Source organism: Lepisma saccharinum, chromosome 5, assembly GCF_977018435.1.
Source record: "Lepisma saccharinum chromosome 5, izLepSacc3.1, whole genome shotgun sequence".
NCBI classification, from domain to species: domain Eukaryota; kingdom Metazoa; phylum Arthropoda; class Insecta; order Zygentoma; family Lepismatidae; genus Lepisma; species Lepisma saccharinum.
In genome coordinates this window covers 82,960,540-82,984,050 of record NC_139233.1, presented here as the reverse complement: position 1 = coordinate 82,984,050, position 23,511 = coordinate 82,960,540, and the positions used below count along the sequence as shown (strand labels likewise).

The 23,511-nt window shown below is 42.0% G+C and overlaps 1 protein-coding gene across 1 annotated transcript in view; it reads left to right on the top strand.

Annotated features, from left to right (window-relative positions):
- Positions 1-23,511, top strand: part of LOC145987911 (pancreatic lipase-related protein 3-like) — a 140,288-nt gene that overhangs the window by 29,046 nt on the left and 87,731 nt on the right. Inside the window, exon 2 of the mRNA XM_083122720.1 lies at positions 17,963-18,053. Coding sequence (XP_082978846.1) covers positions 17,963-18,053 — 91 coding nt within the window. The remainder of the gene's footprint in view (positions 1-17,962; positions 18,054-23,511) is intronic.

The following is a 23,511-nucleotide window of genomic DNA, read 5'->3' as shown; positions in this document are numbered from 1 at the left end:
GCGCCATATCGCACGTACGTAATTTGAAAAGCTAGAAGGCTCTATTATTTTCATCATATTTCGGGATGAAATAGATGAAAATCGCAGTATTTCACGTACTGCAGTGTTTTCGCATCGCATTTGCAAAAAAATGGATGAGAAGCCCTAAGCAGCCTCCACCACGTAACGCAACTCCCATGCTGCGTTTGGGATCGAACCAAGAACCTCTAGATTTAATTGGGTGATGTAGCTATTCGTCATTCATCTCTCAGATGGTTATCACTCGCTTGGCCTGAATGTGATAAATGCAAGAGGTTACATTTAAAGGAATGGCGATATAAATTAACTTAGGTTAGATATGGGTTTTATACTCTTCATGACTGAATCGATATGGATTGGTTAATGAAAGGATATTACTTGCCTTACAAATATATGGAGATTGTTCCTAGCCTGTCCTCTCAACTATCACTTGTCTGACCTCCCTGTCAGACATCGAATCTATCACACACCATCGTCCAATAATCGTTCTCCACTTTTCTCCTCTCTCACAATCCGCAGACCTTACTAGTAGTGCAGGTGGCCGGGTTCTAAATAATCATTTGAGGCTCGAATCATCATTTGAGGCTCGTCGTAGCCTTTTATGATGTATATTTTGAGGGCAGAGTTGGCAACACTGTGGGCCTACTGTAGCCTTTTATGAGGGGGGGTCTATTGCTTTTTGTTTACATCTGGCAACACTACCGTAGTTTGACAGTGTTGTTAACCTACTGGGGTTTTTTTTTCACTGAGGCTCGAATTATTATTTGAGGCTCGTCGTAGCCTTTTATGATGTATATTTTGAGGGCACAGAGTTGGCAACACTGTGGGTTTTTACTGTAGCTTTTTATGAGGGGGGGTCTATTGCCCTCTGTTTACATCTGGCAACACTACCGTAGATTTTTTGACAGTGTTGTTAACCTACTGGGTTTTTTTCACTGTAAATTTTTATTAAAGGGTCTGAGGGGTCCATGTATTTTTTATGTCTGGTAACACTGTTTGGGGGCCTAGTGTTGGCGACACTGTGGGTTTTTACTGTAACCTTTTATAAGGGAAAAAAAAACCTATTATTCTCTTTTTATATTTGGCAACTCTATTGGATGTTTTTTTTTTGAGGCTTGGGTTTACCAACCCATCCAAAAAAAATTCCACTATATGATTTTTCACTGGCTAAGCTAACCTACAAATAGAAATTGGCAACACCGACGAGCCTTGAATTATCATTTGAGGCTCGTCGGTGTTGCCTACCCACTCTACAAAAATTCTACTATATGATTTTTTACAGGTTAAGCTAACCTACAAATAGGAGTTGGCAGCACTGACTTATAAACCCACTGGGTCCTCTTGGCATGTTTTTTTCATGATGTGTTGCTAGGCTATTGAGCATCTTGGCGTATACAATGTATATATTTTGAGAGGGGGGTTATAGCTTTTTATGCTGTACGAATACTGGAAACTTGACAGTGACAACCAACAGAGTAGGTAAACCTACATCCAGGAACTGGCAATACTAGTTTCTGACAGTGAATTTGAAATAAAATATTAAACAAAATACATGAGTAAGCACTGTGATTACAAATAGTACCAGTGTTATGCCCCCAACTCCAACTGGACAACTGGGGAAAATAATTGTACAACAATTTGTACCTAATTGTACAATACTTGTACCTAATTGTACAACATATACACAGACATAAAAGAGAGAGCCTCCCCGTAACTTACTTCATGTACAATTTATATGATTTTACAACTGTGAAAAGAAAGCATATGTGTTCTGTATGCACACATTTATTCTTATTTTTCGAAGTTGAATGAAAGCACATGTTTTTACGCTCTCGTAATACTAACCTTGCTCCACTGATTTTAAATTGCTTCCATCCGCTTTTTTTTCTGTGTTATTTCCGTATGCACGCAACATTCGCTTTCAATAGACAGAAGGAGTGTTAGTATAGCAGGCTCCGAGTTTACAATTTATTAAATTAAACAATAATTTATGTAAGAATATACTTGTACTTACCGAATACAAAATAATAAAAAGCACATGTGAATGTTTGCGTGTGTTCATGTTATATGACGACTGAGTAAAAAAATAATGTTGACTCCCCGAAAGATAAAGTTCCTAGTTCGACATCAGATGCATGCAAATTTTATGTTTTGCTCTCCAAAATCTTGATTTTTATGTTTGTGCTATTTGTCATACAGCAGAGGAGAAGAGGGGAGAGGGAGGGGAGGGGGTACTATTAGCGCCATCTATTAGCAAACAATAGAAATAAAAAATAGGTCAAACTTTTTCAACACCCAAACATTTTAAACGTCTTCACGTAGTAATACGATAGCTGAAGATGTTTAAAAGAGTACTCTTAGTCGACGAAGCTAATTGCTAGGGCCCTTATATTACTAAAATATTCTTTAATTTGCATATTTCTCATACCGCCATATGTTGTTCTAGTTGACTTCTTCCAAAAAAATGCTATAGAATGACACGATATAAATAAGACTTAAGCGTATTATCTGCTTTCATGTCAGATTTTACCAACCTGTAAGCTGTAGTGTTTAGGTGACAAACGACCTGCTCAAATATGATACTGTTGACAATATTGTACGTCCGTGAAAATTACATATAAATAAGACTTAAGCGTATTATCTGCTTTCATGTCAGATTTTACCAACCTGTAAGCTGTAGTGTTTAGGTGACAAACGACCTGCTCAAATATGATACTGTTGACAATATTGTTCGTATATTGTATTGTATAGGAGACTAGAAGCATATAATTTGGCGAAAAAAAAAAAAAACCAAATAAGGTCATAGAAAATAGTTAAAAAAAAATTAACAATTATATTTTGCATTGCACAGCATTAGGTATTAAATAACATACCCCCAAAAATCTCTGCATTATGCGTTCTGAAAAAAATTGCCCTACGTGCCAAATTACTATGTCAAGTAAAAATTTTCAAAGACACTGTCGTACTTGTGTGCCGGGAAAGCGAATATGTGCAACCAAACTGTGCTCTAAGTGTGGAAAAAATTTTTCTATTGCCAACTTCAAGCGACACCAGCTTACTTGCAAGAGCACTGGAACATCTCTACCGCAACCTTCCAAGCGAAAGGTAGAAGTAACCTCCCTCGATGCATCGCCACCTGCCAAACGCGTCAAGCTGGCGAAGAAAGCAGACCGATTTGCGTTTGAGCATTTATTAGAAGACTTTAACATAACATCAGACAGCTTCTGCGATGTGCGTAGTTTTCTGGAGAGCGAGCGAGCTAAGATAATATCCATCCTCAACGATGCATTGGCTACATACTCCACTAAATTCTATGCTGTGCTATGCTGCAAGTATAAGAAACCGTCTGATGAAATATATAAATTCTTCCATGCCACAAAAGCAAAAACACTACATCAGGCAGATATCACTGACCTCGACAGCATCTACGACAAGTTTGTCGAGGAGTTTGTGGCAAAGCACGAGGAGCATCAGGCTAAAGGCTCGGGCGGTTCGCTGTGTGGCGACCCCCACGAACTTCGTCTGAAACTTAGCAAGTCCCTGCCACTGGCAGGGTCTAGCTATATTGCCCTGCCACCCGAGGTTGAAGCAAGGAAAGCTGTTCTCAATATTCAGAACAAAGACACCAAATGCTTCCTCTGGTCGGTGCTGGCAGCATTGCACCCTATACCTTGGGAAAACAGTCCACGCTATGTTTCACACTACAAGCAGTATGAGTCGGAACTGGGGGATGCAATGGCCGGGATTGTCTACCCTGTAGAAGTCTCGCATATTCACAAGTTTGAGGTTCGTGCTCGTGACTTGTTGGGCCTGCAATTAGCCATCAATGTTTACGGTCTCACCGAGAACAAACATGAGGTCCACCCCATCCGGGTGAGCAACGTGAGCAACAACAACGAGGTACGAGAAATCAACCTTCTGCTCATCAAGGACGAGACCCATCACCATTACACCCTTATCCGTTCCCTCTCTCGGCTTGTTTCGAGCCAACGGAGCAAAAACAAAACCCACGTCGAGGTGTGTCGCAGGTGCTTGTTTACATTTCATAATCGAGAACAGCAGGATTACCGGCGCATCAGAGGACCCAACATTGCTGCTGAGAAGCTAGCTCGCCACATGCTCTACTGTGGTACCAACAAGCCTGCACGAACTATCCTGCCCGAACCTGGTGCAGTAGAGTGCTTTCGCATGCACAGTGCTATGGTGAAGCATCCTGCCTATATTGTAGCAGACTTCGAGGCCTTTCTTCAACCTCTGTCTAACTGCGAGCCCAACCCCGAAACATCCTCTACCATTCCTTTCCAAATCCACGAGGCCTCGAGTTACTCCTATGTTGTGGTGTGGCGAGACCAACATATTGCCTCCGAGCCCTATGTGTATCGCGGTCCTGACCCGGTCAAACACTTCCTGGAGAGAATGCAACAGGAAGCCATCAAGATAGGGAAGGTACTGTTGGCCCCCAAGCCCATGCTGCCTCTGTCTCCCAAAAACAAGCATCAGCACGAAATAGCTCTAAATTGTCCTGTTTGCAACTCGGTCTTCACTGACGATAACAAAAAGGTCCACCACCATGACCATTATGGGACCGGAAGCTACATTGGCCCGTGGTGCAACAGATGTAACTTGAGAGCCAGGGACCCGCGCTTCATACCGGTCTTTTTTCACAATGGCTCGGGATATGATTTCCATCACTTGGTTACACATCTAGGGTACGACAATGCGAGAATCAATGTCCTGGCACAGAACGAGGAACGTTATATTAGCATCAGCAAGTGGGTGCCGATCCCCGACTCAAGCAGCAGCATCGAGCTTCGGTTCCTCGACTCTCTGAGGTTCCTCCAGGCAAGCCTCGATGCTCTTGCTGGGAAGCTCAGAGACGACCAACTAGCCATTACCACATCAAGTTTCCCGAACTTAGATGTCGCACTCATCAGACGTAAAGGGGTCTAGCCCTACGAATACGTCACCGACCCTTCCAAGTTCGAAGAAGAGTTGCTGCCTCCCCAGGATACGTTCTACAGCCAACTGAGAGGTTCAGGTATTACCGACGAGGAGTACAAGCATGCTCAGTCTATGTGGGTCAAGTTGGGTTGCCGAACTTTCGGTGATTACCACGATGCATACCTGAAGCTTGATGTGACGCTTCTTGCCGATGTGTTCCAGGCGTTTCGGGCAACTGCGATAAAAATTTACAACCTGGACCCTGTATATTTTTACAGCCTTCCTGGACTGGCATGGTCGGCCATGCTCCTGCTGACTAAAGTTAAACTTTCACTTATCTCCGATAATGATATCATGCTTTTCATCGAGAGAGCTATCCGGGGCGGCATGGTCCAAGTGTCGCAACGCTTCGCACACGCCAACAATCACCACATGGCCACTGGTTACGACCCCTCCCAACCATCAAGCTACATCATGTACACTGATGTGAATAATCTTTACGGGCACTCCATGATGCAGCCACTCCCAACAGGACAGTTTAAGTTGGTTGATGGTTTATACCACGACATCGAAAAAGAGTGCGACGAGTTTGGGTTTTTTGCCGAGGTGGACCTTGACTTCCCCGAGAAGCTGCAGGATACATTCTGTGACCTTTCGCCTGCTCCGGAAGTCAAGTGTCCACCTGGCTCGGATCAACCGAAGCTCGTCATGGACTTGGAGCCCAAAAAGCGTTATGTGCTACACTACCGGAACCTCCAGTGGTTAATGCAGCAAGGGGTCTCGGTCAAAGCAGTTTACCACGTGCTCTTGTTCAGGCAGTCTCCATGGTTGAAGCCGTACATCGAACTGAACACCAAACATCGCACTGATGCCACTTCGGAACATGATCGCGATTTTTTCAAATTAATGAACAATGCGGTATTTGGGAAGACCATGGAGAATGTGCGAAATCGCGTTGATGTGAGGTTGGTGACGAAGAAAACACAGTGTCGTCGACTTGTTGCAAGCCCGCTGTTCAGGTCTCGAACAATTTACAACGAACAGATGTCTCTGATTCACATGAACCGGGGCAAGGTGCTACTCAACAAGCCCATCTATGTGGGAGCTGCAGTTTTGGATCTGAGCAAGTTGTGCATGTTCGAGACATATTACGGTATACTACGTGCACACTACAACCACAATATCTCGCTCCTCTACACAGACACAGACAGCTTGGTGTACCATGTTCGCACGGCCGATGCGTATGGTGATATAGCCAAAGTTCCAGCTTTTGTCAAGCTCTTCGACACATCGGGCTATCCCCAGCTAAACCGGTATGGAATTCTGCCCGGAACAAAAAAATACCCGGCAAACTCAAGGACGAGAAAGACGGGGATGTGATTGTGGAGTTTGCTGGACTTCGTGCCAAAGCCTATGCCATCCGGGCTGAGGGTTCTGTAACAAAAAAGGCAAAGGGTGTAAGCAGGCAAGTGGTTCGGGAGCACCTCAAGTTTGAGGATTACCTCGAGTGCCTCAGAACAAAATCGCCCATTCTACAAAAAGAGCATCGTATCCAAAGCGTCGATCATGTGCTTACAACTAATATTGTCAGGAAAGTTGCTCTGGATGCACACGACGACAAGAGGTGTATTCTTGAATGTGGGGTCCATACACTTCCGTGGGGCCACTATCGCCTCCAAACTAGTAAGACCTGCCCAGAGTGCAACAAAAAGTAATAGGCAATGCGAAAAAAAAACAATTTTAATTTACTTCCACTTCCTCGATTACATGCATGCATGGCACAGCAAAATTAAACTTCTGGAAACTACTAATTGCAATTTGTACTTATATATATAAAATTCCACATTTCTTATTGTGTGCTATTTTTTTTTTTATTTATTTAAAACTGTTCAGTCACTCTTTCATTCTTGACGTCATACACAAATGTTTTCTCTGCAATAAGAATGACACTGCACAGAGTATCTGCAGGCAAGGCATTGTGGAACTCGCATACAATCTTGATGTTGGTACGATCGTTGACCACCACTTGCTTCCTCTTAGATGTGTTGATGACGGTCATGGGTCTCCGTGCTTTGAATTCGCTGGGCGCGTAGTACACGTCCACGCTTCCTTCGGTCACGCGTTTGTAAGCCGTGTAAGCTTCGTAAAGTTTGAGGTAATCGTCTTTGGTCATGTCGAGGTTGTAATTCTCGCGCGGGAACACTTCGTTCCCACCGTTCTTCAGATAAACGTTCTTGATCTTGCAGTCGTCGAACTTGCTGGAATCTTTTTCCTGATCGTTATCGCGTCCGGTCTGAAAAAGCACTACGACGAAATCTGGCATGTCGAACTGTATGTTGTTGAACTGTGTCGTCACGTCGAATTCCATGTGACTTCCCGACGCCATCTTCTGCACGCACTGGTAACCGTGAAAGTGAATCGGCACCTGCGGACTTTTCAAGATCTCCGCTTTGTACTTGAGGGCGTAGTTCGTTTCGTATTCCACCACCGGCATTCTCAATTCCATGCTCCGGATGACGCATTTCGCTGCTTCGGGTAAAGTGTTGGCTATCGGCGTGGTGCCGTCCGGACCCAAAGTAGCGTATCGCATTAGTGCGTCGTTGTCGTTGGCCGCTCTTCGAAACGTGACCCTCAGTCCTCCCTTCCACATGATCTCCTTGTAGTCCGAGAAGAAACCAGGCAGCAGACGCATGGGAAAGAGCACCGTGTGACTTCTCGTCGATATTTTGGTCCCGGCTTCGAATCCCCCGGCCTGGTAGTACGCTGCGTCCGTTTTGGATAATTTCAACGTTCCCACTGCCGTCGACGTGATGCCTGGATAATCTATTCTGTCGATGACGGTGTTGTGTTTCCTCACCTCCACCTGCGAGAACAGGTGAGGCACGAAGTTGTCCACGAGTATCAAGTTTGCTGCTGCAGGAAACGCGTCTCCGCTTTCCTTCTTCACCACGTCGAATTGAAGGTAGAGGTCCGCTCTGTGAGGATGAATGAACCCGTCGCCTACGTCCACGTCGTATTCGATCTCCCTGTTCGCTTCGTTCAGATTGGCGAACGTGCGACGGTTGGGTGGGAAAGATTGCAATTCGTAACTTTCGATTTGCTCCATTTTACATGTATGGTTATTTATTATACGTTGATCTCCACGATGGCCGTCGTAGTGGCACCTGCGAAATCCACCACGTCTCCTTTCTCGTTCGTCACCACCAACTCTATGTCGTCTATGCGGTTGCGACATACTGGAAAATAGATCGGCGAAGAGGGCGTGTAGATGATCGGTTCCATGAACTCGGAACTTGGTTTGAAAGCGCTATGATTCCCGTCTGCTTGTGACTTCCTAATAATCCGTCCGAAGATTTCGTGATCATACCTTCCGCCACGTTGCAGTGTACGTTCAGAGTCTCTATGGCCAAGAATTTAGGAATGTTGGTTGCTACGTGCTTGATGCCAGCTTCGAGTTTTGGGTGGTTGTTCTCGAAACCTAAAAGTTCTCCCATGGTGCCCAGGTCCACGGTCTCCGTCGCGGATAGGATTTCCACTCTGTGCGTGACCGAATTTTGAGAAAGGTATGTGCCTTTGGGTAATTGAGCTTACAAAGTGGAAAGATTGTATTGTCCTGGCGTGACGACGATGTGTTCGCTTCCGACGCTAATTTTGTTGTTGTGCTGCGTGACGTTAGGTATAAGGTACATGCTGTAGAATGCACGCAGAGCCACGGATTTAGGATAGACGATGTCGTCGTGCAGCGTGAGTTTCAAGATTGAAGATTCGCTCGTGAGATGGAACACGCCCATCCTAGTGATGCTGTTTGAGGTTCCACAATGCTTTCTGGAAATCCTCGATCGTAGGGTTATTTATTTTAGAGAGAAACGCGAGCACGGAGAGGCAGAGATGGCCGCAGTTCACGTCTCCGACATTTTGAATGCGTTCGTCGTTGTAGTATATAGAGGTTTTGTTCGTTTTCAGATAATGAATTAAATTTGTAGGTGGAACACCTCCGAAAGAATCGAAAACGAATGCTTTATCATCATTTTTGTGGTAACATATCCAATGCGTGCCTGGATTTTCTTGACCGTCCAAGTTGACTACTCCGCATTCTCTTCTTTTAACGCTTGAAGGTAACGAGTCGGACATGAAAACTCCTCTGAAGTGTTTGATTCGTAACGGTCCGATCAGAGATTCAATGTCTCGGTTGGTGAGTGCTGTTGTTTCTTTTTTTTAAACTTCTTCATCACGCCCTTCCCCCCTTTCTTCTCCATGGCCAGGTTGTGACGTTTCTGTTCTTCCAATTCCGCTTTGTTCTTCTTCGAGTCGATGACGGTTTTCGCGATGGCGGCACTTCCGCCGGCCAAACTTCCCACGGCCCCCAATGCTGCCAGGATGGCGGGGATGCTGAATATGAAACCTCCGATCTTTTGCTGTTTCCGCGAACGCTGCAATCTTTTCAATTGAGGTGTGCTGAGCAGTAATTTCATTCCGTGTCCTTTCGACAAGCAAGAACGTTTCTTCTCGCGTTGTTTCTTGGTGAGTAACCCATCGAGAGCACCTAGATTTTTTAGATTGGAGTATGGTATCTGGTACACGACACCCTTGGGCTTCATGTTGATGCTCTATGTGTTATTTTCACGGTATGTTATTTATATATATATTCTGAGATTTTTTCTTGTGTAGTTTTTTTACGGTATGTTATTTATATACCCCACCCCAATTTTTGTTTCGTGTTCATGGCGATGGTGGTACCCAGTGCGGCGACCCGTTCACCCAGCGATGCGTCTCTGCTCACGAACCTTTCGAAAGCTGCATGTTCCAATTTTTTGTCTGCTTCGTGACGTGCGTCCAGATCCGTCTGCGTGGTGTTGTAGGCGATGTCGTGATCTTTGCATGCCGCGTCCAACGGATTCACACCCTTGTCTCCTCTCTCCAATCTTTTCTCGAGTTTGGTACCCGGTCCGCAGTACTGGTAGCGAGGTAGATGCATCTCGAAAGGTAACTTGTTGATGATGTCGTTCACGAGTCCCTTTCCTTCGGCCACGTTCCAAAATTTCGGAGGCAGCGTGTTGATGATTTTGATCAGGTAACCTATGCCCTTGTCGTCGTTCACGATGAAGTTGGAAAGTTTCGTGCTGATCATGTCCACGATGCCAACCTTCTCGTTGTAGAAATTACGGTTGCCTGCATTCTCTTCGCCGGCTATCACCAACAATCGGTCCACGAGCTTCCTCACGTCGTCCACCCAAACGAATTCTTTGGGTAACGTGTTGTAGCGTTTGACGCCGCTGCCTGTTTTGACCTGGTTCCAAATCGGTTTGATGAGATTCCTGTACTTCTCGCCGCTGCTCGATTTCACCCTATTCTGCGAGGCGTCGTTGTTCTGGTACAAGGCATCCGTCATGATCAGAATTTCCTTGTAACTTTGGTAATCTTCGTCGGTGTAATCTTTCGGCTGCTTTTTGGCAACGAGTTCCCACAGTCCCACCGTACCCGGATACCTGTTCCAACTATCCTTGTCGCCTAAATTGACTTTAATGTCGTTGCCTTCGAAGGTCACCTTCGATTTCCCAATCTTCCACACCACACCGCCGCCTTCGCTGGTTTCCATGCTGGGATACAATCCGAACACTTCATCCTTGTCGAATTTCCCCGTGCTCAGGTAGTCTCGTGCCAAAGGTCCCAACTCGATTTTATCCGAAGACGTGCTACCTATGGCTCGACGTCGTGCCGGTGCATCCTTCAGTTCGAACGGCGTCGAAGGAATGCTCGAAATAGGCGTGGGTACGGCGTAACTTTTAGCTGCGAGTGGTACGAGTTCGTTGATCAAATTTTTATTTTGTTCCGTGACACTTTTAATTTCTTTACCTAGACTGCTGATGGCATCGATCACGGGTTGATCCTGACGTTTCTTCTCTTCGTAGAATCCGCGATTCTCGGATTTCCAACCTTTGAAGCGTTTCGCGAGGTAATCGCGAAGCTTGAGATTTTCGTCTTCGATTTTTCGTTTCGTCATGACGTTATTTATACACGTCGTTTCTCACAACGTTGCAACGTTTAGAAAGTCGTTGATTTTGTTTCTGTATTTTCCGTCGTTGGGTTTCCTCGTCATGTCGATCGTCGCGAATCCGAAATCGTCACCGTTCCAGCAAGTAGAGCAGCAGCGTTCCGAAAATTGATTGTAGTTCATGTCTCCGCCTACGTAGTCATCGTACGCGTGCTTGAGGTTGGTGTGATCTTGACGAAACAAACATATGAAATTAGCGTTGTCGCGTACTAACTGTTTTGGAATTTTGGAAAACGTTTGAGCTAGGTAGAAGCAATCCATTCCTTTGTGACGACCTTGCGTGAAAAAGTTGCGAATTTCATTTTGATTTTCCAGGATGGCGTCGTCGAACACAACGACTGAATTTTCACGACAATCGTCGAGTGGTTTTATTTCCGAGGCGAACGTTGCAATGTCCAGACCATCGTACAGTTTCATCAGTTGCTGGTATTTGGATTGCTCCAAACTTTTCGAGAACACGTACAGGTGCCTGTTCTTCCAATCTAACCAATTCGGTGCGAGGAGAAAATTGTCCACGAGCAGTGTCGTTTTCCCACACCCCGAAGGACCTACGATCAGACAGCGGATGCTGTCGGGAAGCAACTTGCCGTTCTTTTTTTTTTCTCGTTTGACTTTCCGGATCCGGTAGACGCTTCACCACGTTCCACGTACTCACAAGATCACTTCGTCCGCGTCGATCCAACTCTTTTCCGGAAGTCCCAGCCATTTGACAAACAGTTTGTCACCTTTCCTACGCAATACTTTCTCGATGAGGTACGTGTCGGGGTGTTTTGTTTTAGAGAGTTCCTCTTCGTAAAATCTTCCTTTCAAAATCTCGCCGCTACTATCTTTTATTATATACGTGTGTCGGTTTCCGGGTAGAACTCGAACCACCGTAAAGAGTTCCGTGCTCCAATTTTTTGTGAATCCCTTCTCGAAGGTGCGTTTGAATTTGCTGATCCCCACCTGGTCTCCAATTTTGTATTTAGCTTTTTTTGTCGTGGGTGTGTACTTTGGACAGTAAACTGTAGAAATTAAACGCTGCTCGTCGGACTTGGTAACGTCGGCTGGCTTCATGCCTATTGTTCTGTGTACCGTATCATTATAGGTGTCGACGAGTTCCGGCAGGATGTCGACCCATTTGTAATTTCCCCGAAGCGTGAATCGTTTCCACATGTGTGTTTTCAAGGTTCGATTGAATCTTTCCACGATGCTGGCTTTGATGTGACTGAAGGTCGAATAATGTTGAATCTTGTGTTTTTGAATAAACTTTTGGAATACGGCGTTGTAAAATTCTTTACCGTTGTCCGTTTGCAGAAACCGTGGTTGTCTGCCGCCGCTTTCGCGAAAAATTAATTTGAATGCTTCCGTGACGCATGTTCCCGTTTTGGCTTTCAAAGGTAGAGCCCATGCGAATTTCGAAAACGTGTCTATGACGGTGAGAAGGTACTTGTTGCCCTTGTTCAATTTATGTACGTTTTTCAAATTGCCGCTACTCATCTCCACGAGGTCACTTTGCCAGAGGTCGTCGATGCCCTTGGTTACCACAGCCAAACGTTCGTAGTTACGGCGTGCAGGTTTATGCAATTCTTCGACGATGGCTTGCCTAGACATTTTTTTTTAGAGATTACGTTTCAAGAGAAGCACAAGCGTGATGGGATTCAAAGAGGGTGGCACTTCGCTCGTGTTTTGAATGATCAGCTTATCGCCGGCACTCACGTCGAAAACGGTAAGATCTTCGTCTTCGTGTATTTCATATATGTTGCGCGTTTCGTTCCAACGTGCCAGAGGAATGTTTCCTGCTTTCTGGACACCACGATTCGATATCAAAGTCATGGTGGGAACGCTAGCTTTTCTACCGTGAGACCAGTACGAAAATTCGTTTATCTGAATCGTGCCATCGAGGAGAAACTTGTAGTACGGATGATAAGGATGTAACATGTACAGTTTGTTACCTTCGACGAACGTGGAGATTCTCTGTTGATTGGGTACGCTGTTGATTTCGATGGCTTGCAGAGAATGCAGTTTAGCGAATTTAGTGTCGACGCCGAGCAGATTACTGTGAACTTGTCCGAGTTTATTTTCGATGGGCAGCAAATGCTCGACTATGGTATCTGTTACGGCAGAAAACGACGGTTTGATTTTCACTTCCACGTTCAACTGCTTGTAGTTTTCGTTGAGTTCTTGCAACTTGGCACCGAAAGAAGCCAGCGTCGATTCCTGCGTGGATTCCAGCACTCCGACTTGATCTCTGATGTTGACGACGATGTTCTGAAGGTTCTCGACTTGATTCAATTTCGAGCTCTTCTCGGTAAGATCGTTCACGATGCTTCGCATCTCTGTAAACTGCGTGTGAAGGTCGGCGACGCTCTGCGAAGTGGGCAGCGTCGACACCAGCGAACTAATTTCGTCTCGAATCTGTTCCACGTTCGCCGTTTCCGTTTCTAGTCGTTTCAGCATTCGAGATATGTTTCTTTTCAAAGCGTGCAATTCTTTGGAGGTGGGGAGATTGGCCACCCTACTCTCGAGATCGCTCAATGAACTTTTGATGTCGTTCGAATCGGATAGTGCCGTCACCGCCGTTTTCAATTTTTCCAAATCTTCGCTCGAAGGCACGCTCGTCCGTAACGATTCCAAGTCACCCTGTATGTTGTCGAGTACGTGATGAAAATTAGCGAGATTCGTTTCGACGTTCAAATTTTCTAAATATTCGATCTTCTGCTGAACCGTGCTCAACGTGTCTTGAATGCTCGTCAACGCTCTTGCTTCAGCGTGAATATTTTTAATTTCTTCGTTGATCAATTCCAAGGACGCCTGAAGCGTAGCGATGGTGGTTTGAATGTGTTCGAAATCTTGATAGGCCTCCAATTGAATTTTTATGTTCGCGACGCTTTTACCGATGACCTGCAGTTCGTCCGACGATGGTAGGTTCGTCATTGTATCTTCCAAAGTCTGCAACTTGGATTTAATTTCTTCCAACGTGCTGGTGAATTCTTCTTGTAATTTGGAAACGACGACATGTAAGCGTTCTGCGTCTATATCGTTCACGACGGTTTGAAGTTCAGAGAAATTCTTTTCTATTGCGGAAGTTCGTTCTTCGATTTCGAGTTTCAGTTTTTCCAAATCTTCATTTTTCGATTGAAATTGCTGTAATTTGGCCAAATCATTTTGAAGCGAATCCACGCTCAACTGTATATTTTGAACGTTGTCGTAAGAAGGTACGTCGACATAATTTTTTATGAGCGTTTTCAGTTCGGAATCGATTTTCAGAATGGGGTCGAGACATTGCGTTTGGAGCGTAGCGATTTCCGACTCTAAACTTTTGTTTAAGGTCTCCTGCAAAGCAATCAAATCGGTCCTCAACTTCTTAACTCGAATGTCCAACATGAGAATCTCTTCTGCATGGTCTACACGCTTGGTGTTGCCGAAAATGTCGTTAGGCATTTTTGGTTAACGGTTATTTATAATAGGATAGACGATTCGTAATTCTACAAAGAGAGGAATGAGTTTGTCGTAATCTCCGAGAAGTTCCATATAAAAATAATCTCCTGCAGAAACATCGTACGTAATGTTAAAAAGCATCTTGTCGTGCTTGATTCGAAAAATATTCTTGCCGGTAGAAATTTTGATTTCGCCTGCGTTTTCCGGATTCACGGTGATTTGAAGTTTCCCGTCGATCGGAATTTCGTAGAAATGTAAATTGTTATTAAAAACATAAAACATCTTGCCCACATCGTCATTCAGTTTCGTCCAAATGCTGTTGAGATGAACAATCAGTAAACCATTGAGTTTAGATAATACGGAAGGTAAGAGGTTATTGAAATTTGGCGGTGCAGTCTCCATGTTGATCTGTTTGCGGAAGCCAAAAAGATTCATTGTCCTTGTTAGTTATTTAAGAATACGGTCAAAGTTTTTTTTTGTAATGACAGGCAAAGTTTTTTTTTGTTTGCTTGCGTCACAATACAGGCACGCGCGCGCGCGTGTGTGTGTGCGACATATTGTTCCCGAAAGAGGTTTACAAAGGTCACGATATATAAACATTTGGTCCCACAGTTGGAAAATTACGATAAGATGCATTCATCCTTCAAGGATGAGAGAGTGCATTCGTCACAATACACGCGCGTGCGTGTAAAAATTATACACCGTGAAAAGCTACGACGAGTTGGAAACACTGCTGGTAGGGTTAACATACACCATAAAAGGCTACGCCTCGCCCCCGAGTTGGCAACACTGTTTGTGAGGTTAACATACACCGTGAAAGGCTTCAAAATATCATATAGTGGAATTTTTGTAGAGTGGGTTGGCAACACCGACGAGTCTTGAATTATTATTTGAGGCTCGAATCATCATTTGACGCTCGAAATCATTATTTGAGGCTCGAAATCATCATTTGATGCTTGTCGGTGTTGGCAATTTTTATTTGTAGGTTAGTTTAGTTAGTAAAAGATTATATAGTGGAATTTTTTTTTGGATGGGTTGGTAAAACCCAAGCCTAAAAAAAAAAAAACATCCAATAGAGTTGCCAAATATAAAAAGAGAATAATAGGTTTTTTTTTTCCCTTATAAAAGGTTACAGTAAAAACCCACAGTGTCGCCAACACTAGGCCCCCCAACAGTGTTACCAGACATAAAAAATACATGGACCCCTCAGACCCTTTAATAAAAATTTACAGTGAAAAAAAACCAGTAGGTTAACAACACTGTCAAAAAATCTACGGTAGTGTTGCCAGATGTAAACAGAGGGCAATAGACCACCCCCTCATAAAAAGCTACAGTAAAAACCCACAGTGTTGCCAACTCTGTGCCCTCAAAATATACATCATAAAAGGCTACGACGAGCCTCAAATAATAATTCGAGCCTCAGTGAAAAAAAAAACCCAGTAGGTTAACAACACTGTCAAACTACGGTAGTGTTGCCAGATGTAAACAAAAAGCAATAGACCCCCCCCTCATAAAAGGCTACAGTAGGCCCACAGTGTTGCCAACTCTGCCCTCAAAATATACATCATAAAAGGCTACGACGAGCCTCAAATGATGATTCGAGCCTCAAATGATTATTTAGAACCCGGCCACCTGCACTACTCTTACTCTCTCGCCTATTCTCGCCAACTGATCACACCTCCTGACAATTCCAACACTCATGCCACATACGCCTTCCAAGTCAATCACCCGACATTTGATTACTTATTCAGCATTCCTTTCTCTGATACCTGCTATGCTAAGACTTTATACTTCTTACCCAATACCTTGGGTACGATACGGTATACTGCCACCAACAGTAACAAATATACAAAGAAATTAAGAAACGCGGTCTGCTACTATTACTAGAGGGTGAAAATCATTTTCCTAATTAGAAACAATACTATAATGTTACGGAAAGGTAAAAATATTGATAATAATGGTATTATTTAGATAAAATTAAGAATGATAAAGGAGATAGACTTTTAAGTTAGCAAAAGGGGATATACACTTATTTAGGCCAATAATAAAAAATAATATTTATTGATAGCAAATTCACTTTAATTTGTTTAAAAATTGAAGTACCTAAGATTAATATTAAGAAACAGAAATTTTATTAAAAAGGTATTAAAAAGAGACTTTTCAAAATTTATTTCCAGTTCCGCGATGCTTTAAAAATTACAAGCATAACAATTCTGCAAATATGCCTAATTAATAATCTTATATGTTATTTCTTCTATAATACAATAATAATTGTAACTCAGTTGTTAGCATATGCAGATGATGTAGACTTACTGGGGGATGATGTGAATACAATTAAGAATAATGCTAAAATATTTTTCAAAACTGCTAAAGAGATAGGTTTGGAAGTTAACAAAGAGAAAACTAAATATATGCTTACAGGCCGAAACCAAGTGTTAGGTAATAATCAAAATCTAATTATTGATAACAACTCGTTTGAACCAGTTTCCAAATTCAAATACTTAGGAGTAATATTAACAAATGAAAATTATATTAAAGAGGAAATAAAAAGTAGGCTTAATTCAGGAAATGCATGTTACTTCTCTCTTCATAAACTTTTGTCTTCTCGTTTAATATCTAAGAAACTAAAAGTTAAAATATACAAAACAGTAATTTTGCCTGTAGTATTATATGGATCTGAAACTTGGTCCCTTACATTGAAAGAGGAACATAAATTGAGAGTATTTGAGAATAAAATCCTTAGGAAAATCTTTGGACCTAAAAGGGATGAGGAGACAGGTGAGTGGAGAAGGTTACATAATTTAGAACTACATAATTTGTATTCATGTCCAGATATTATTAGAATAATTAAATCAAGAAGACTTAGGTGGGCAGGCCATGTGGCACGAATGGGAGAGGAAAGAGGAGTTTACAGGATTCTTGTTGGGAAACCTGATGGTAAGAGACCTGTAGGAAGGCCAAGACGAAGATGGAGGGACAACGTTGAGATGGACCTAAGGGAAATCGGTAGGGATGGAAAAGAGTATATAGATCTTGCTCAAGATAGGGAAAGATGGAAGGCCTGTGTTGCTGCAGCCATGAACCTTCGGGTTTAAGAAGGCTAGAGAGTTAGTTAGTTAGTATAATACAATACAATTTACATTTGAGTGCGAATTGAATTTCTGAAATACCTGCTAAATCTTGTAATGGAGAGAATTTGTAACTCTTCCATTATAAAATAAAACTGAATGTAGTCAGCCGGAAGGAAAAACAATTCTTATTACAATTTAATTTGAAAAGATCTGTGATCTGTGAACCTATTCGGGACTCATACATCTTGGCGATAGAGTGATGTTCCCTAAATCATAACAGCTGTGCTGAATTGGCGTCTGCCAGAACTTCGAGCTTACTCACTCAGACCACTTAAAACTTTACAAGAAATATCTTCGGCCATGAACATTTTAACCATTTTTAGGAATACATTTTTCAAATGTAACCAACGACTGGTTAATAAAATATTTTTTTATATGTATATCTTTACTATCTTTCCAGGTGCCATGGCACAAGATATGGATTTCGACAACTGCTACTTGGCTCCTCGTGAGTGTCCGAACGAGAACATTACGTTCCACCTCTACACCAGGTAACAATTACAATTTTTAGTTTCAATAGCATGAAAATAATTAGGACCAAAGTATTTTTCTACTTTGAAAATGAAGACGTTTCTCATTCCTTGCATATTTGGAACCAAAGAAATGACGTTCCATTGTCATCATTAGGGCTAGAAAGTTGATGACCTAAAAAATGCAAAACCAAAAAGGAAGACTTTGTAATTCTTAAAATATAACCTAAAATGTTTTTAGAAATGACCCAAATAAATTCGAGAGAGTAGTTGAATAATTCGATAAAAATTCTTTGTTTGGTGTTTAAACTACTGAAGCAAAGGGATAAAGCAATTACGTGCTAATATGTAGTTTTCTTTATTTTTACTTCAAGGATACATCAAACACACCGCAAGGTTTTTCTGTACAAGTCATTCATCTTCTTTCAGGGTGGGCCTTCCACGATACATTAGTCGGCCAACATCTGAAAATACCGTTGTGTTTCGCGTACATCAGATTATATATTTAAATATTGTGACTAATGTTACTTTAAAGGTAGGCTTCACACAAAGTATTTCAAGTTTGCTACAGAAAAAAATAATTTACCACAATAAATTGAGAAATGTTTCAGTTAAAATAATATTGTACTTTTTCATTGACCGGATTTTAGATTATTGGCGAACTTGCTAAAATGACCGTGTCAGGAAATTTAAATATGTAACCTATGCTAATGCATTTAAAATTCACGAAACAACAAGAGAGGAGGTAAAATCCTAAAAAATGAAGAAAAATGCAATAAAAACGCAAAAAATACTAAAAAAAGACTTAAATGCCAAAAAGGTCAAAAAATGCAAAATAAAAAAATTATGTTGTTTGGCTCTAACTGAAGGGAAACGGACTGATATCAGGTTTAGCATTCTCCCCAAGTCTCACAGGAAAAGATCATTTCTCATCAACTTCGAAGCCCTAGTCATCATGATATCTGATGAAGAAACTCGCTCTGATCTCCGAGCAGAAAACTGATGAGGTAATTCTGACTCCATTTATTCCTATTACAACCTGATGTAAATTGAACCTGTCATCCAACGCTGCAAGCTTATACGTGTAATACAGGCTTTACTTCAAATTTTACTTTCTCGCTCGCTCTATTGCCCATATTTCGCAGAACGCCTGGACTTCAGCAGCGACAGCGAAACGTTGAAAAAGGTAATTGGCGTTACACAGTAAAGCGTTGTTGTTAGTGTTGGCCTTGCAACCTGATGTATCCCTTGTATAATAAGGAAATGACATGTGACTCAAAGAACGTAGGAACGTAGCTAGATTAGTCAGTTTGGAAGGGGGGGGGGGGCAAATCTTAAATTTGTTCCTATGAAATTGTTACCAGAAACGCTTCATTGATTGATTTGTTGTTTTAAGTCCACTTTATGCACAGATAGGCTAATCGGGACTGGACCTACAGTTTAAAGTGGGGTCCGAACCAGGGACCCCTTGAATACAAGGCTACCATTGCACCATCGGGGAGTCCTGTTATCGGAAACGGAAGCTAAACAATATATATATATATATATATATATATATATATATATATATATATATATACAGGGTGACTGGTAATTAGATGTATTCCCTGAAAGGGGTTAAAGTAGAGACAATTTGCAATAAATTTGACCATATGATACCCCGTCCGAAAATTAGTAGTTTTCGAGATAATCGAATTTCTTTTGTTTCTTTAAAAATTGACAATTTTCCACATAAAAAGATGAATTGAGAAAAAACTGCTCATTGTATGGAACTTATTTCAGCATTTTCTGATAGCTAACAAATAAGTGGTTCGTTGAAAAAAAAAGTTTTTCCCAAATAACGATCACATGTAAGTACCGGGTGGGTCTAAACTTACAAGTGATGATAAAAAAATGCACTCTTAGTCGCAAGGCGCCAAATCGATCGGGGGATCGAGCTGGGCTGCCATCATGCTGATAAATCATGTCACGTCTTGTAGCTAGAGGCGCATCTTCCAACAACATTGACATCCCATTCCTCAAAAAAAATTCATAAGTGATGCCATTTAAGATTTTGGGCAGGAAAAATGGCTCGATCAAATGATTGTTGATGACGCCCATCCATGCTTCTGCCTGGGCGTGCGACAGTGTCTGGATAAAAATTACCCAAAGAAATGGATTGGCCGAGGCGGCCCGATTCCCTGGCCGGCTCGATCCCCAGATTTGACGCCTTGCGACTTTTACATTTGGAGCCACATGAAAAACTTAGTTTACAAGACACCGGTAAACTCGATAGAAGAGCTCAGGGAGAGGATCTTAACAGCTGGTCAACACATCAAGGACACCATCACATCACGAGTTACGTCCGTAAAAACCTGCGTGCCTGCATTCGTAACGGAGGTGCCCACTTTGAGCAAGACGAGTAATGTTCTTTAATTGTTTTGTTCATTGATTCCATTCACATGAAGATGAATGAAGTATTATTTCTTGTGCACAAATGTGAATGTTAGCAACTTTTGTACCTTGTTGGATAGCAGATGACACAAGGAAGTAATTAAAGTAATTTGTACGCTTCGTGTCATACCATTTTTGTTATTAATACGTTGCCAAGTAAACTAAGAGTGCATTTTTTTATCATCACTTGTAAGTTTAGACCCACCCGGTACTTACATGTGATCGTTATTTGGGAAAAACTTTTTTTTTCAACGAACCACTTATTTGTTAGCTATCAGAAAACGCTGAAATAAGTTCCATACAATGAGCAGTTTTTTCTCAATTCATCTTTTTATATGGAAAATTGTCATTTTTTAAAGAAACAAAAGAAATTCGATTATCTCGAAAACTACTAATTTTCGGACGGGGTATCATATGGTCAAATTTATTGCAAATTGTCTCTACTTTAACCCCTTTCAGGGAATACATCTAATTACCAGTCACCCTGTATATATATAATATATGGGTCATTCCATGTCAAATCAGGCAGGAGTTGACCCTCATAATCACCGACTTTGATGATATTTGCTAAACAACTTTGCTTTGCTCCAAAACCGATACCTGTGAAAGGATTTTGCTGAAATATGATTATTACGAATTATATGAGGGTTATTCAAAATGCCATTTTTGAGGAACATGCTCTTTTCAATTAAGTATATCTCGGGAACGAACAAAGATACAGAAGCGTTCTTGAGCTTGTTGTAAAGAGGAAAGACGGTTGCATATTACGAGATGATCAAATGTTGAAACTTTGTATAATTTTAACACACTGTTCAAATGTTCAAATTTCAAGTTTCAACAGCTCGAAACACCCCCAACCGATTTTTCTCATTTTTGGATATTTTTATCTACCATCCTTCCTCTTCATAATGAGAAAGTTTTATCGAGGTGTTTTTTGATATAAGGGAGAAAAATGAGATTGAAATTTGAACTGCATCAGCAATGAACTGAGCTGCAGCATCCCTATGATGGGGCTTTTCATTTGTGTCGCGCTAGAGGATATATATACTTACTGTTCAGGGACAGATGATTTTCCTCGTGATAATTTTGATAATTGGCTTCATTTTGTGGTCTTATTGCTAAATTATACGTTACTGTTTTCATGGAGGGACAACGTTGAGATGGACCTAAGGGAAATCGGTAGGGATGGAAAAGAGTATATAGAACTTGCTCAAGATAGGGAAAGATGGAAGGCCTGTGTTGCTGCAGCCATGAACCTTCGGGTTTAAGAAGGCTAGGGAGTTAGTTATTTAGTTACTGTTTTCATATTTTTAGCCTAGCCTCCCCGATGGCGCAGTGGTAGCGTCGTTGCCTTGTAATCAAGGGGTTCCGGGTTCGATACCCGGTGGAGGCACATGGCACAGTGGTTCGGATCCCACTTTAAACTGTAGGTCCAGTCCCGATTAGCCTTACTGTGCATAAAGTGGACTTAAAACACCAACTCAAAACCAAACCATATTTTTAGCCGCGTTCGTGGGGACGAGATGTGGGCGTGTTGTGAAAACTTCTGTGTTATCCAAAAAAATTAAGGGGGAAAACGGCGAATGTTGGGAGTAATTCCGTAAATGATGGATTTTGGTCAGTTGTTAGACCACTACTAGAGTTAAAAATCTCAAAAGTTCACGCCCTTCTCCCTGTGCTTCCCCTCAAGCATCAGATTCACAGACTCTTAGTTACTGGCTAATATCTAAGCAGTTATTTTTTCTATTAAATTTTTGATCCTCATTAGATAGACTGAAGAAAAGGTAATGTTTCGTTGTTCAATAATGCCTAACGATCTGTAGGATTTCATGTTTTGGTAATACACGATACCCCTATAAGATTTTATCACATATAACGACGAATTCAAAGGAATTCTTTCCCGAAGAGGGGCATCGTAACGATCTGTAGAATCTTTTAAATGTAACGTACAACTAACTCTAAAACCCCAGACATTTAGCCATCACCTTTCCAATCAGGAAATTGCTAGAACCATCTACGGAATGTCTTGTTAGACATTGCCGAGCTTGCTTGATCGCTATCGTTGCAAATTAGTGTAAACGATCGCAATCAAGGAAGAGTCTAGAGATAACTGAGTCGGCATGGAATTACTGAGTAAATTCGATTGGAATAAATGTCTTGGACGAGAGAGGTCAGTGGTCAGTTCTAAGTCAGTCAATCGAGGAGCGAGTACGAGGATTACGGGGTAAGTTCCTCTAAGAGCGCGCGGCCTCTAAGAGTACGCAGTTTGATTTTTAAGGTTCGCAGCATTGAAGGACGCTGAAATCATGAGAACGCTCCACGAGTTAACTGCCAACACGTCGTATCTGGTGGATATCGTGGTGTTTGTCGTGAAGTTATCTGGTTTTTGCCAGTTCACTGTAATATTGAACTCTCACATGATCTGATAATGGTAATAATTTGTTTTAAGTACGGTAATAAGTGTTAGTATACACCACAACGTCCAATTTCAGACATATGTGAGAACCCCCCCCCCCTGCCTGCTGCTGCTCCTGGCCGATGTATTCTGAAAAGTCCAGAAAATCAGAAGTTCTGACATCTTCACTGTACAAAAACTCACTTCTGGCTTCAATTTCCGGGACTTCGCAAAAACGGAACAACATAGTGACCTCCAAGGGAAATTGTGCGACCCCATTATGATACAACTCCTTCAACGTCAGCACGAGAAAGTTTCTTCTGCCATGGGTGTGATGAACAATGTGTGGATCCCATAACTGAAGACTAGGTTCAGTGCGTAGGTTGTGCTCAATGGTGGCACGAAGCTTGCTTCCTTTATGAGGGCATGGATATATTTAAATGTGACACATGTTCATGCGCACTCTTGAAGGACCTTGTGCGCACTCTTAGAGGAACTGTCCTCTAAGAGCGCGCAATTTCATTTTTTTATAAATGTTTAAAAATAATACAAGTTTATTATTGCCCGGACCTTTGTTCATACGTTATCATAAGCCAATGTATCAATATGTGTTTTAGTGCAAACTGTTTGTCGTTATAATTATTTATTTAG